This window comes from Centruroides vittatus, unplaced genomic scaffold (assembly GCF_030686945.1).
Source record: "Centruroides vittatus isolate TY-2023 unplaced genomic scaffold, ASM3068694v2 contig_1048, whole genome shotgun sequence".
In the NCBI taxonomy this organism is placed as follows: domain Eukaryota; kingdom Metazoa; phylum Arthropoda; class Arachnida; order Scorpiones; family Buthidae; genus Centruroides; species Centruroides vittatus.
In genome coordinates, this window is record NW_027120676.1 from 547,610 (window position 1) to 561,336 (window position 13,727).

The following is a 13,727-nucleotide window of genomic DNA, read 5'->3' on the forward strand; positions in this document are numbered from 1 at the left end:
TAATTGTATAACTTTTATTTTTCAATCAATAAAAAATAGTAAAAATATTATATGCTACATGATAACCGTAATAAATGACTATGCTTGCGAAAATAGTCCCGACACATCTTTGTATACTTAAAAATATACACAAGTTTTTTAGAATTTGAATACAAAATTATTTTGTACCAATTACAAATCTCATTTTACTTTCCTTCCTTATCAATTTATTAAATATTTTAACGTGTATTTCACTATTTTTTACTATGAAACTTCCTGCTCGGATCGTTGACATGGTCTTTCAATAGCTGACAGGGTTCAAACTGAGGTCCGTACAGTTCTGTAAATTCGTTCATAAAACGAACGATCTTATCCGCTCCATAAGAATCAACGTAACGGAATGGTCCTCCGAGGAATGGTGGGAAACCAAGACCAAACACTGCACCTATGTCTCCTTCCAACTGCAGTTAAAAGAATTTCCATTAATGTGCATGTAATTTTCACAATTAACAAAATAATAATTAATTAAATGTTGAAGATCATAATCAATCAAATGCTGAAGATTTTCAGCTAAGTTACAAAAAACAGCTGAAACTAAGCTATATTAACTTTATTGAATATGTAGATTATTAAAAACTTTAGCATACTTCCATAAAAATGACAGAGGGTTTTTCTTTAGACAGAATAAAAAATAGACACAATAAAAATTAATTTTTACTGCAGTAAATAAAGAATAAATTAAGACAAATTATCTCTACTCACAGGATTATCTAGAATTCCTTCTTGTAAACATAATATAGCTTCATTGATAAATCTAGTTGCTAATCTCATTTGTTGTTCTTCAATTGTGTGTCTAAAAAATTAAAATTTTTATTACACAAAGCAAAATTATATTAACTGCAGCATAACACAATTAAATAGTAAACATGTCAAAAAACAAGCAAACAAATGATGTTGTTTGAGATTAAGTTAGAGACTTAGACACTAAGACTTTTAAACTCATTTGTAAAGAATTATCATCCAATCACAAGACTATTACTATATGTAATGTTGCTTGCAATGCAAAACTGTACATTAGTAATTCACAGATACTGAATGATTATATATTTAACATTAATGAGTACCTGTGAATGGACTGTTGCCACAAATGCTTTAACCTGTCTTGTGTTATTCCCGACATATCTTGCGGTCCTCACCTTGACCAGTTGACCCAAGATATCTCGATTCAGCATCAGAATGTTTTTGAAACTAGATGTCGCTAGTCATTATAAGTTTTATATTAAAACTAACTTTCGAAATATAATTTTTTTGGTTATTACATTTATTAATATATCTATTTTGTTTGTGCAAAATAAAACAATAATTAACAAATCATCAAACACCTGATGCTGAGAAATGTTTATTAAACAAACATTAATGTTTTCAACCCAACATGATAGGCCATCTTCAGATGCAACCAAAATTCGAACGTATTTGAACTTAACATTTAAATGGCAAAACATTTGAACACTTCTACATTTAAATTTAAAACAAAATACTAGATAAATTAACGAATAAATAATAAAATAAAACAAAATATACTAATTGAACTAATACAATAACGATGTAAAGAATATAATAAAATTAAAAATGAAATAAATACACGAAAATGCCTCTAAGTATAAAGGCAGGTGCAGGCTAAGAATATTTGTGTTTTAGTTTTTCTTTTATGTAGAATTTCCATTCGGAAGATAGTCCATCCACATTCCTGGTGTTAACACAACCATCCTTTAATTTACTTTTATAGATTTCGATTTTTTCTTCGTGCATTGCTAACGATGGGGAATGCATATCTCTGAAGATAGTTGCTTCATTCCATTTAACCAGAGTCTTCTGTTTGTTCCATACAGGATAATACTGTGTTATGGTGCCTTTATTAATGTCATATTTGTGCTCCTTGATTCTGATAGCTAAATTCCTTCTTGTGAACCCAATATAGTCCTCCTTAATTCCTAACTCCTGATTTTCGATGGAATTTTGTATAAGCCTACTTTTTCTTCTTTTTTAATCATGTCTTTATCATTTCTTAAAATACTGTATAAATTAGGCGCCCTTTTACAAACTATTTTTGAATGTTTTTTGTCCGACACTTCTTTTATGATGTTCTTGATGTTTTGATTATAAGTGAACTTGGACAGGTAATCAACAATAGCAACAATGATGAATTAAAACTTAAACTAGAGCAAGAAAGTCATAAACAGATACATTTTTTAGATACAGACATCCAATTGAAAGGATATGGTATAACAACAGGTATCTACATAAAACCAACATATAGTCCACTATACATTCCGGCTAACTTGAATGACCCCTATGGATACAAACTGTCCATTTTTCATGCACTCATTAGAAGAGCACATACATATTGCTGTAATGTGCTGGACAGGATCAAAGAAATTAATAGAATCAAAGAAACAGCTTCAAACCTGGGCTATAAAAAGAGTACAATAGAAGGACTAATTAAAAAATATAAAGAAGGCAATAGAATGAGAACCCAAACAAATCAGCTTAAAATCTCCAAGTTTACTTATAATCAAAACATCAAGATCATCATAAAAGAAGTGTCGGACAAAAAACACTCAAAAATAGTTTGTAAAAGAGCGCCTAATTTATACAATATTTTAATAAATGATAAAGACATAATTGAAAGAAAAGAAAAAGCGGGCATATACAAAATTTCATCAGAAATCAGGAGTTAGGAATTAAGGAAGACTATATTGAGGTCACAAGAAGGAATTTAGCTATTGGAATCAAGGAGCACAAATATGACATTAATAAAGGGCACTGTAATGCAATATTATCCTGTATGGCACAAGCAGAAGACTCTGTGGTTAAATGGAATGAAGCGACTATCCTCAGGGCAATGCATTCCCCATCATTAGCAATATACAAAGAAAAAATTGAAATCTATAAAAGTAAATTAAAGGATGGTTGTATTAATGCCAGGGATGCAGATGCACTAACTTCTGCATGGAAATTCTACATAAAAGAAAAACTAAAACACAAATATTCTTAGCCCACACCTGCCCTTATACTTAAAAGCATTTTTGTGCATTTATTTCATTTTTATTTTATTTTACATATGTTATTTGTTATTTTATTATATTATTTACATCATTATTGTATTAGTTCAATTAGTATATTTTGTTTTATTTTATTATTTATTCGTTAATTTATCTAGTATTTTATTTTAAATTTAAATGTAGAAGTGTTTGAATGTTTTGCTGTTTAAATGTTAAGTTCAAATATGTTCGAATTTTGGTTGCATCTGAGGATGGCCTATCATATTGGGTCGAAAATATTAATGTTTGTTTAATAAACATTTCTCAGCATCAGGTGTTTGATGATTTATTAAGTATTTTACAGAGCGGAGTACAATATTTAATTAAAAAAATAATTTCAGATGATACAATAGCCACAATTATTCTTTTCAAAAAAACTTGTAATTTTTGTTAGGCTTAATATTGACAAAAATTCAACATGGCATCACACACAATGGAGAAAACTTTGACCATATGATAGGTTAAAAAGCATGGCACTATGCAGAAGTTTGACTAGAAGAGAGATGAAACTAGGCCAACCAGGATATCAAGAAAATCAAGTTACGTGAGTAGCAATATAAATGTATTGCGTGTGTCACATGTCAAACTTTAGCAAGTCTATTCACTGAACAAATTGATACAAGATATTCTCATATAACTTGAGACTAGGCACCGTGATAAGTAAAGTATGAGGGAAAGATTCAAAAAGTAATTATTAGTGCTGAACTTTTGAAAAGTTTATTTTAAATCATCTTGTGTTTTAAACTATTGGTGTGCATTTATTTCCAAACACGGAAAATCTTTCTGAAATTCAATTTGTTTTCAACCTAATTAATGGACAATCATTGGGCTCCAAAAACCAAATATTGCATTATAACAAAAATTATTTTTGAAGTTTGATAACTATTTCAATAGGCTGAAAACTTGTGATTTATTGTTAACAATGTACATTTTATCCTTCAGTTATTTCTGTATATTATTAACTTTTCCAATAGTTCAACTTAAGTTTAATTAAATTAAATAAAAACAAACCTTTGTTATTTCAACTGTTAAATAATGAAAAATAAGTAAATGAAGAAGCAGGATTTTTATTCAGTGTCTTTGAAAAGGTTATTATTAAAGAAAATATAGCTTTTTAATTTAAAGCACCTGTTAGTGTAAAAGAGAAAAAGATGATGTGAATGTGTATAGCATATTCTCTCTTCTAAGCTAATAATTGAAAATTGATTAAAATTGTGCAATCATTGCTCATGTGCAAAAAATACCTAAATTTTTAAGTTTTACAGTGATAAAATCTAATTCTTTTTATATTGCATTATATATAGATTTTTTTGTTTTCTATCTAATTTGTGATGATATTAACAGAAAGATAATGAAAGAAATTCATAAAAACAAAACAAGCATTAAATTAAAAATATCTATAAAGTTGCCTGAGATGATCTAAAATGAGCTGGCAGGTATGTTCAAATGGAAGTTTTGAACTTCCTATCACTAAAAACAAACTTTTCAATCATTTTTGTTGTGTTTTGAATTTTATGAATTCCACTTTAAGCATAAAGATGTTTAAAGTAGATTTTTTCCTTTGTTTATGTTAATCATAGCAAATACAAAAATGTGATACAAATCTAGATTTACTAAGTTAAATTTTAATATATTTTTGAATAAAACTTCTTACTTTTTCTTTGGTTGCCTAAGATATTTCTTCATGATTTCAGTTGCTTCTGGATTAACATCTCTTTCCTTAACACCAGGTGTATAAATGTAACAACCTTTACCTGATTTTCTACCTGTATAAAAATATGAAAATAATTAAATGTTAAATACATCTAGAATTACACATATGAAATGATATTCAAATATAAAGCATCTCATACTCGAAAAAGCCTTACCAGTAACATTTCTGTTAATAGTATACTATGAATTTAAAATAGACTAATATTAATTCCTTTACAAAAAATTGTGAAAATGTTTGACATCATTGTTAGCCCAGAATTAAGACAGCTGATAGCTAATGAATTATGTAAACCAACAATAGTAAATAATAACAATATTTTTAAAAAAAACAGCATGTAGTATATATGTTTAATTTCATTTTTAAACCTAGTCATTCATATATTGGTGTAACTGGCCATCCATTAGATGTACGTATTGGTGAACATGTAAAAGCAATTAAATATAATTATGTTAGTTCAGCAGGAGCCAGGTGCTGCAATTCCAAAGGGTGTGAAATTGTGAAAAAAAAAAAATATTAAAAACAGAAATAAAACTTATTTAAAGGCAATATTATGAACATTCTTAGAAGGAAGTGAGTAAATCCTGTCTACCAATTCTCATCAAGGGGAACTGCTGTTAAATACTATGGACCCACTTAACACTGTCACACGAGGAATTGTCTGCAATTTTTACTCACAGTTCAAACAATCAGAAGTACAAACAGTTACAGTATGCCCATGTAACCTATAACTATTATGTGAAATATTGTAGCTTGTTTTTCCCTTTGTAAAATTTTTTATATACAATCAAACCTCAGTTTATGAACTTAACTCATTCCTAAAAGTTGTTTGGAAACTGATTTGTTCTCAAATTAAATTTTTCCATAAGAAACAATGTAAAATATGTTAATCTATTCCAGACTTCCAAAACAAAGCCTTTTTCCCCCACCATTTTAGCAGCATTTCATGCATAAAAATGCTTACAAATGCAATATAATATTATCTATATCCATTTTATACATATATTAAAAGCAAAATGTTTCATCACTGCCAACTGAAACTGAAACCAACATTTTACAAAAAGTGCTATAAATAGAAACCCAACTGTCTGGATAAAATATAGCCAAATCAATCAAGACAGACAACAAGTACTTTATCCACACTTTCCCAAATATTATGTTTTAACTGATTTAATTTCAATATTCATTAAAAATAAAATCAAAATTAATTAAATTAAATTTTAGTTTCAGTATAAAAATCAAAATTTTATTTATAATTATTTTATTTTTAATTTTAATTAACTGGCTACCTAGTATTAATAAATATTATATTTAAACATTATTATATTATATAATAAATTAATAAATTTTTGTTATTTAATTTCAGTTAAGCATCTCTAAATACAAATTATTGAATGCCATTTATATTACGCAAATTAAATTAATGCAGTTTTTATTAATTAATTTGATTTAAATTGAATTATAATGTATACCAAAAACTGGTAGTAGTATCTTACTGACACGTGCATTGAAATCTAATTTGAATAACAGCATCATTAATGGTTCATGTTGTGACATCTAATGAAGCAAGGTGGATATCAGCACCACTACTGAATTGTAGTACTGTCATTGATTGATTGGGCCTTCTACTTTCTTTAACATAGGAAGTATAGGAAGTTAACCATTGGTGGCCAGCTCTGCAGAGTAGCTTGTTTGGAAACAGAGTTATTGTATATAAATCGAAGCAAATATGGCATTCAAAATTTTGTTCTTAAACAAGGTTTGATTATACATTAAGCTAAATGTTGTAGGTATCTGTATTTACATAATTGTGGTTGAGGATAGTCTAGTAAAGACCAAAATGCATTCCAAAATAAGTGTCTTATCTTCTTGATGTCATCTCAATTAATTGGTTCCATCACAGTTTGATAAGTCTGCAATCTCTACCAACTGGTTATTTGTGATTATTAAATTTTTTAGAGGAAACTTACAACTTACCTTTACATATGTAAAATATAAAGCCACATTTTTGTATATAAAACTGAAGCTAGTCTAAAAGAAAGTCAAAAGTACATAAATAATACCTAGAAATCCTTTAGAAACCATCTCTTTCAAAACATTAATGTCACCACCAACAAATCTTTGTCCAAACACTTTGCCTAAATCTTCAGCAACATGTGTAGCGACATCGATACCCACTTCATCTGCTAAAGTTGCTGCTCCGACTGGAAAACCGAATTTTTTTGTCAAAGAATCCAATTCCTTTGGTTCAACACCTTCCTATAAGAAATAAAAAAAGTTAACTTTGTTAAATTTAACACTTCTATTCTGTTTATTAACCTGAGAAGCACACTAGTACATTTTATGCACCTTTGGGATGTAGATAGCACAAATATTCACAGAAATTTTTAAAAAGATCATACTTATGTATTCTTCTATTGTCCTTGTAGGACAGAATGTTGATGTTGTAACTTGTGTTCTTGTAATTAGAGTTTTCTTCATTAATGTTCAATTTGTTGGTGCACTTTTCACCTGCATTGTACACTTTATAAACCCAAGCATTGGATATTTCAACTATATTTAGCACAGTATTCAGACTTTGTTTTATCTTGGTGATATATAACGTAATAATGAAGTAATCATAATTTATAAATTTTATGGCCCAGAATAGTTTCCATAAGAAGAGCTCTTCAAAACTCTCCACAAAGAGAAAGATGTTTCCTTCTTCAAGATGACTTGATTTATCATTGTTTCTTTTTAGCATAAATGTTCAAGAGCTATGAGCAACTGATTGGGATAGGGATACTGTAAACAGATTAGTAGCTGACATTAAAGGTATAAATAGCCTGTATATCAGTTGTCAGTGATAGAAATTTCAATCTATTAGCAGCTGAGGCTTTGAAGGAAAAATTACATAAATACTATAAAAATTATTATTATTATTATTATTATGTTGGGTTAAGTGAGATATACTCAGTTAACACCGGTGGCTGTGTACTATGTCGGACCAGAGTCAAGGCACAGTAAACAAAACAGAAATTAAAGAAGTGTATCAGTGTGTGTGTCTGTATTCAGAAATTTTCTCACAATATGACATGTATTCAATATAGTGGCTTTCTGCAGTATGATGTATGTGTTTCTATTCAATTCCAATGTGCCCAGGCTTTTGTGTAATATGTGTGGTATGACACCTGTAGAGGAGAGAACAACAGGTACAATAAGCACCCTATCCATCCTCCACAGATGCCTTATTTCCTGGGCGAGTTCTGTGTACTTGCTAATTTTTTCAGTGCTTGCGTTTCGTATATTGTGAGTGTTTGGAATGGATATGTCTATAATGTATGTGATTTTATTGTGTTTGTCAATGAGTGTGATGTCTGGTCTGTTGTGGTAAATTGTTTTATCTGTGATTATGGCTGTCGTAGTACATTTTGTGCGTGTTGTTTTCCAATACTGTCTGTGGAATGTATTTGTAGTATGGTTCGTGGATGTCTACTAATTTGTGTTTCTTTGCAAGCTCTTGGTGTATTATATTTGCTACTTGATTATGTCTGTGTAAATAATCTGTCTGTGCCAAGAGCTTGCAACTAGAGGTGATATGTTGTATAGTTTCTGGCATGACGTGACATTTTCTGCATGTGTCATTTGTGAGTGTTGCATCTTTGAGTATGTGTTTTCTGTAGTTTTTAGTATTTATGACCTGATCCTGTATGGCAATCACGAATCCTTCTGTCTCCCCAAAGAGGCATCCCCGAGCTAACCAGCTGTTTGATGCAGTTTTGTCAACAAAATCCTGGGCCAGATCATAAGAATGCCTGCCATGGAGTGCCTTTCGAGCCCACGATTGCTTAATGGTGTCTATGCTTTTTATATGTTGTGTTGTGTCCATATTATGTGAGTGTAAGTTTAATGGTGTGTTATTCGAGTCTGCTAGAGTTACTGCTTTATGTAATTGTGATATTTCTTGTTTTTCATAAAAAAACTCTCACAGTGACTGTATTTGTCTGTAGTGAAGGTTAACTATGTCAATCAGGCCACGCCCACCATCTTTACGTGGAAGGGTTAATCTTTCTGTGGCGGATTTAGGATGATGTTGTTTATGCTTAGTAAGTGTTGTTCTTGTTTTCCTTTGGAGTTGCTCAAGATCTGTGTGAGTCCAATGTATAACTCCAAAAGAATATGTGAGTACTGGGATGACATATGTGTTTATTGCTTTAACTGTGTGTTTTGCATTTAATTGTGTTCTGAGAATAGCATTTAACCTACTTTGGTATTCTTTAATTAATCTTTGCTTTATTTGTGTATGTTCTGTTAGTTTGGCCTGTTGGAATCCTAAATACTTGTAGAACTCGCCCTCTTCCATGGATTCAATAATGTCTCCATTTCCAAGTGCAAAATCTTCTTTCTTCAGGATTCCTTTTTCTATGTGAACTGTTTTGCATTTATCTAGGCCAAATTCCATTTGTATGTCCTTGGTGTATGAATGTGTGATTTGTAGGAGTTGATGAAGTTGTTTTTGTGTGGATGCATAAAGTTTTATGTCATCCATGTACATGAGATGTGACAGTGTAAACTGTGTTGTTTTTTTGTGTCTAATATTGTAACCATATTGCGTGTTGTTTAACATGTTGGATAATGGGTTCAGGGCTAAGCAGAACCAGAGAGGACTCAAGGAATCTCCTTGAAAAATTCCTCGCCTAATAAAAATTTGGTTTGTTTGTATGGAAGTGTTACTAACCCTGAGATGTAGTGTTGTTCTCCAGTGCTGCATAGTGTTTTGAAAGAATGCAATGAGTGATGGATGTATTTTGTACATGTGTAGGATATGTAGCAGCCAACTGTGTGGAACACTGTCGAATGCTTTTCTGTAGTCTATATATGCCATGTGTATGTTTCTGTGTTGTCTGTGTGCTTGCCGTAGAATGACTGAATCTATGAGTAACTGTTCTTTGCATCCCCTGTGGTTTCTACGACAACCTTTTTGTTGTTCTGTTAGAATGTCGTGTTCTTCAACATGTTTGTATATTTTGTTTGCAATACAGGATGTCAATAATTTGTAGAGTGTTGGAAGACATGTAATTGGTCTGTATTGTGTGGGGTCTGTGGTATTGTTGTTTTTAGGTTTCATGTAGGTGATGCCCTGAGTAAGAAAATTTGGCATGTCTTGTGGATTGATGATGATGTGTGTTAGATGTTTAGCTAGTTCCTGGTGCAGTGATGTGAACTTTTTGTACCAGAAATTGTGAATGTTGTCTACACCAGGTGTCTTCCAGTTGTGTGTTTTGTTAACAGTGTATTGGAAATCATGTATGTTTATTTCAACACAGGGCATAGTTGGTATGTTGTGTAAGTTTTTGTTCTCCTCCTCGATCCATCCTGCTTCAGCATTGTGCGTGACAGCACTGGACCAAAGAGAAGACCAATATGTTGTGAGTTCTTCTTCTGTTGGTGTGCCACTGTGCTGTGTATCAGTGTTTGCTTTGTTATTAATTTGTCTGTAAAAGAGTTTTTCATTGTTTGTAAATAATTTATTTTGTTGTTTTCGTAGTGTACATGTTTTGTATCGTTTGAGTCTACGTGCTTTGGCAGCAAGTTTTTGTTTTAGTGTATCAATGTATTCTGTAATGCGTGTGTTGTGATGTTCATGTTTTGTGTGTGTTTTTATTTTCTTGAAAATGTTTTTGAACTGAGTGAAGATCCTTCTTCCTCGTCACGTGATCTTTACAAATGTTCCGTCCCGAGTCGTTCTTTCCGCCTCGAGATTGTCCGTTTGATGGTCCGTTGAAAGTCACACCTCCACACTCGATAATTAGTTATATACAGTTTATTTACAAATATTTACAAAGATATACACTATGTAATAGCATTACGTACACTACAGTATCGAAGCTGTGATGCAGCACGTCGACTTAGCTGGCCTGGGAACACGAGTCACTCTTCCGGAGATGGCTTAACCTCGTGGCCGTCCGTCTCTACAACAACCTTTCTCCAGAGGACTTTCCAAGAGGAGAACACTCTCTCTATCCGCCTCAAAGGTCTGCCTGTTGTTAGAGACCGCCACGTACCAGGTCCCTCGCCCTTTCTCCTCGCTTTTTTGCCACCCTTCCAATTTAAGGGATTCTGGCACTGCTTCCTGCGACCAATCACTTCCTTCCCCTTCTTAGAGCCTTCCAAGACGTCCGCCCTATCCCCCGCCGACGTAGCTCACATTTGCGTCCGTGCTTTATTTATTCTTGTTTTCTCAAGCTGGCCGGCACGTGGCCAACACATTGTCCCTTAAGTGGAGACGCTACACCTTTGATCCTTCCGGCCGTTTATGGCCCCGACCCCAGGTGGGAGCAATTACCTCAGTCGGGCGGTTTCTTTGACACAGGCCGCCAAAGGCGACCTTTACAAACTGTTTCCTTAATTTGGGTGTTATGTTGTTTTTAGTGTATTGTGTCAGCCTGCCTAATTGCTGTCTAATGTCATTTATTTGTGTTTCTATTCTTCTCTGCCAGGCAGGCTTGTGATAGAATTGTGTTTTCTGTGTATTTGTCTGTGATTGTACTTTCAGTCCATGGTGTGTCACTACTGTGACTGCCCCAGCATAAACTAATGTATGAATGTCTGAGAGTGTAGAAATTGAATGAATGTAGTGTGGTAGTAAGTGAGTGTTTACATAATTTAGTGTTTTTCCTACTTTCTTTGACGTGTTGATTTTTGGTATTCGTGGTCGTTGTGTGGGATCTGTACCTGTATATTTAGTGAGTGTTTCCTGAAATATAAGTGAGAGCGTATTAACTAAATCCAAGTCTATGTTATCAGTGATGGATGAGGAAGTGTCTGTAGTATCATTAGTGGTAATTGTTGTATGTGTGTTATTATCAATGCTTGTTGCTGGATTATCCTGACAGGTTACATGATCTTCATTAATGTTAGATGTTTCTGTCTGTTGATGTATTTGATCAGCAACCTGTTGTTTGATAAGTTCAAGTGTTGTTTGTGGAATAAGGTTGTTGTGTATAATTGTTCTTTTTTGATCAACAACCCTTTGTTCGGTGACAGTGAGATGAGGATACTGTTGCGTGAATCTATGGTGTAGTTGTTGTCTGTATGCTGTCATGTTTGTTTCGAGTTTTGTGATGATGTAATAAGTACGGATGATAAACTCGTTCATTTCTACTGTCCATTTCATCCGTTGGCGTGGTTTTCCAGCCTTTGTGGTCTGTGGATGCATTGCCACAGAAACACCAAGGCTGGGTTGGTTCCTCACATCTGTTGAGGGCATTGCAGTAGCCATGCTTGGGCCGGTGCTGCTTTCGCCACCAGTAACCAAGGGAGACTGTGACCTATTTTTCGAACGTGAGCCTCTGCCTAACCCACGAACGCGGACCTTGTTAACCCGGGCGACGTCCGAGCCGGTATCACACTTTGATCTAGTTATTACCATGATGAATATCTCCACAGAATGTGGGTGTGGTCACTCTTAGCTTCATTTCTCCCCATAGACCTTACTGGCATGGGTGTCCCTACCAGGAGCTTATGCTCCAGCCTGCATTGCCCTATGGATCAGTAAAATTACTGGGCTCTCCCACCACGACCAGGTGGTGACCACGGGAGAGTTATTATTATTATTATTATTATTATGCTGTAAAAATTCCAGAATTGTTTGGGTCTAATTACAGAAATATACCAACAAATATTTTAAGATCTATATGTAGAAATATTATTGATGCTAAATAATTTTTAAATAAAAATTACTTGTTAACATCTCAGTAAAATGTTAATAATAAATTATGTCAGAATTATAAAATTTCATATACCTGTAGAAGAGAGATTGCTTCGGAAAGCATTGGAGCTAAAATTCGAGTGGTATAGAATCCCGGTCCATCCTTCACTATAATTACAACTTTTCCTTGTTTAAGACCAACACTAACTGCAGCTGCTGCCGTGTCTTTAGAAGTTTTATCAGTAGTTATAATTTCTAATAACTGCATTTTATCCACAGGAGAGAAATAATGCATTCCAACCACCTAAGAATTAAAAATAATAAATTAATTGAACTGTCCTTAAAAAAAATCTTCACTTGAAAATATTAAAAACAAAAGAATAAGTGAGAAAAAACATTTAACAGTTTATGAATAAAAAACACAATGTATAGTAGTTTTATTCTCATTTATTAGTGTTCAGTTTATTAAAAGTAATTACATAAGGCAGTTGTATACATTGTTCTCTTCATGTATTCGTTGAAAATTTGCTTGTTCCATTTACTGAATACAGGATTTAATCCAGTATTGGATTAACCAGGACTTTTATCAATTGACATGACAATTATCTTGAATTACTGGGTGAAAAATAAGAGTCCACTGAATGTATTTGTCTATAATCCTTTTTGACTTGTTTGCTTTATATATGTTTGCTAAATCTAAATTTTTCACTAATCTAACCACCCTACACAACAGTTAATTCAGATTAGCAAGAGTATCCTGTACTTTAATAATATTCAAAGTTAAAATTTTAAATTAATTATTAAAATAGAGTTAATTTAATATTTGGGCTTTTTTTTGAATTTATGATTAACGTATTACAAAAACAGGAATGCAGGACAGCACTATCAGTTTCATAGTAGATGGTCCTACTGCTGTAAAAATGAGGCCAACTTTATTTTCTTAAATGGGAACACCAATTTTTTATTGTATATTCTAATTTTACATTAAAAAAAACCCCAAAAATTGTTTTAGATAAAAGTTTATTAAAGATCAGAAAATATGAAGTTTGTAAATGGCATTGTTTCAGTAGTATTGAAGTTATTGAAAATGGTAGATGGTTTTACAGTTGCAGAAAAAGTTAACATCTTTATTTATGGGGAAACTAATAGATATGTCATGGATGCCTGCAATTCGTGCATTAACAGATTCCCTATTAGAAATCATTCGTGTTACGAGTTTTCATCACATCATTAATTTATTTACATG

At 32.3% G+C, this 13,727-nt stretch overlaps 1 protein-coding gene across 1 annotated transcript in view; it reads right to left on the reverse strand.

Moving 5' to 3' along the window:
• Window positions 1-13,727, reverse strand: part of Mtpalpha (monolysocardiolipin acyltransferase Mtpalpha) — a 53,774-nt gene continuing 40,047 nt past the window's right edge. The window contains exons 13-17 of the mRNA XM_067264857.1: window positions 12,576-12,785; window positions 6,855-7,050; window positions 4,735-4,846; window positions 742-832; window positions 1-440 (exon numbers count right to left, since the gene is read on the reverse strand). Coding sequence (XP_067120958.1) covers window positions 234-440; window positions 742-832; window positions 4,735-4,846; window positions 6,855-7,050; window positions 12,576-12,785 — 816 coding nt within the window. The 3' untranslated portion in view covers window positions 1-233. The remainder of the gene's footprint in view (window positions 441-741; window positions 833-4,734; window positions 4,847-6,854; window positions 7,051-12,575; window positions 12,786-13,727) is intronic.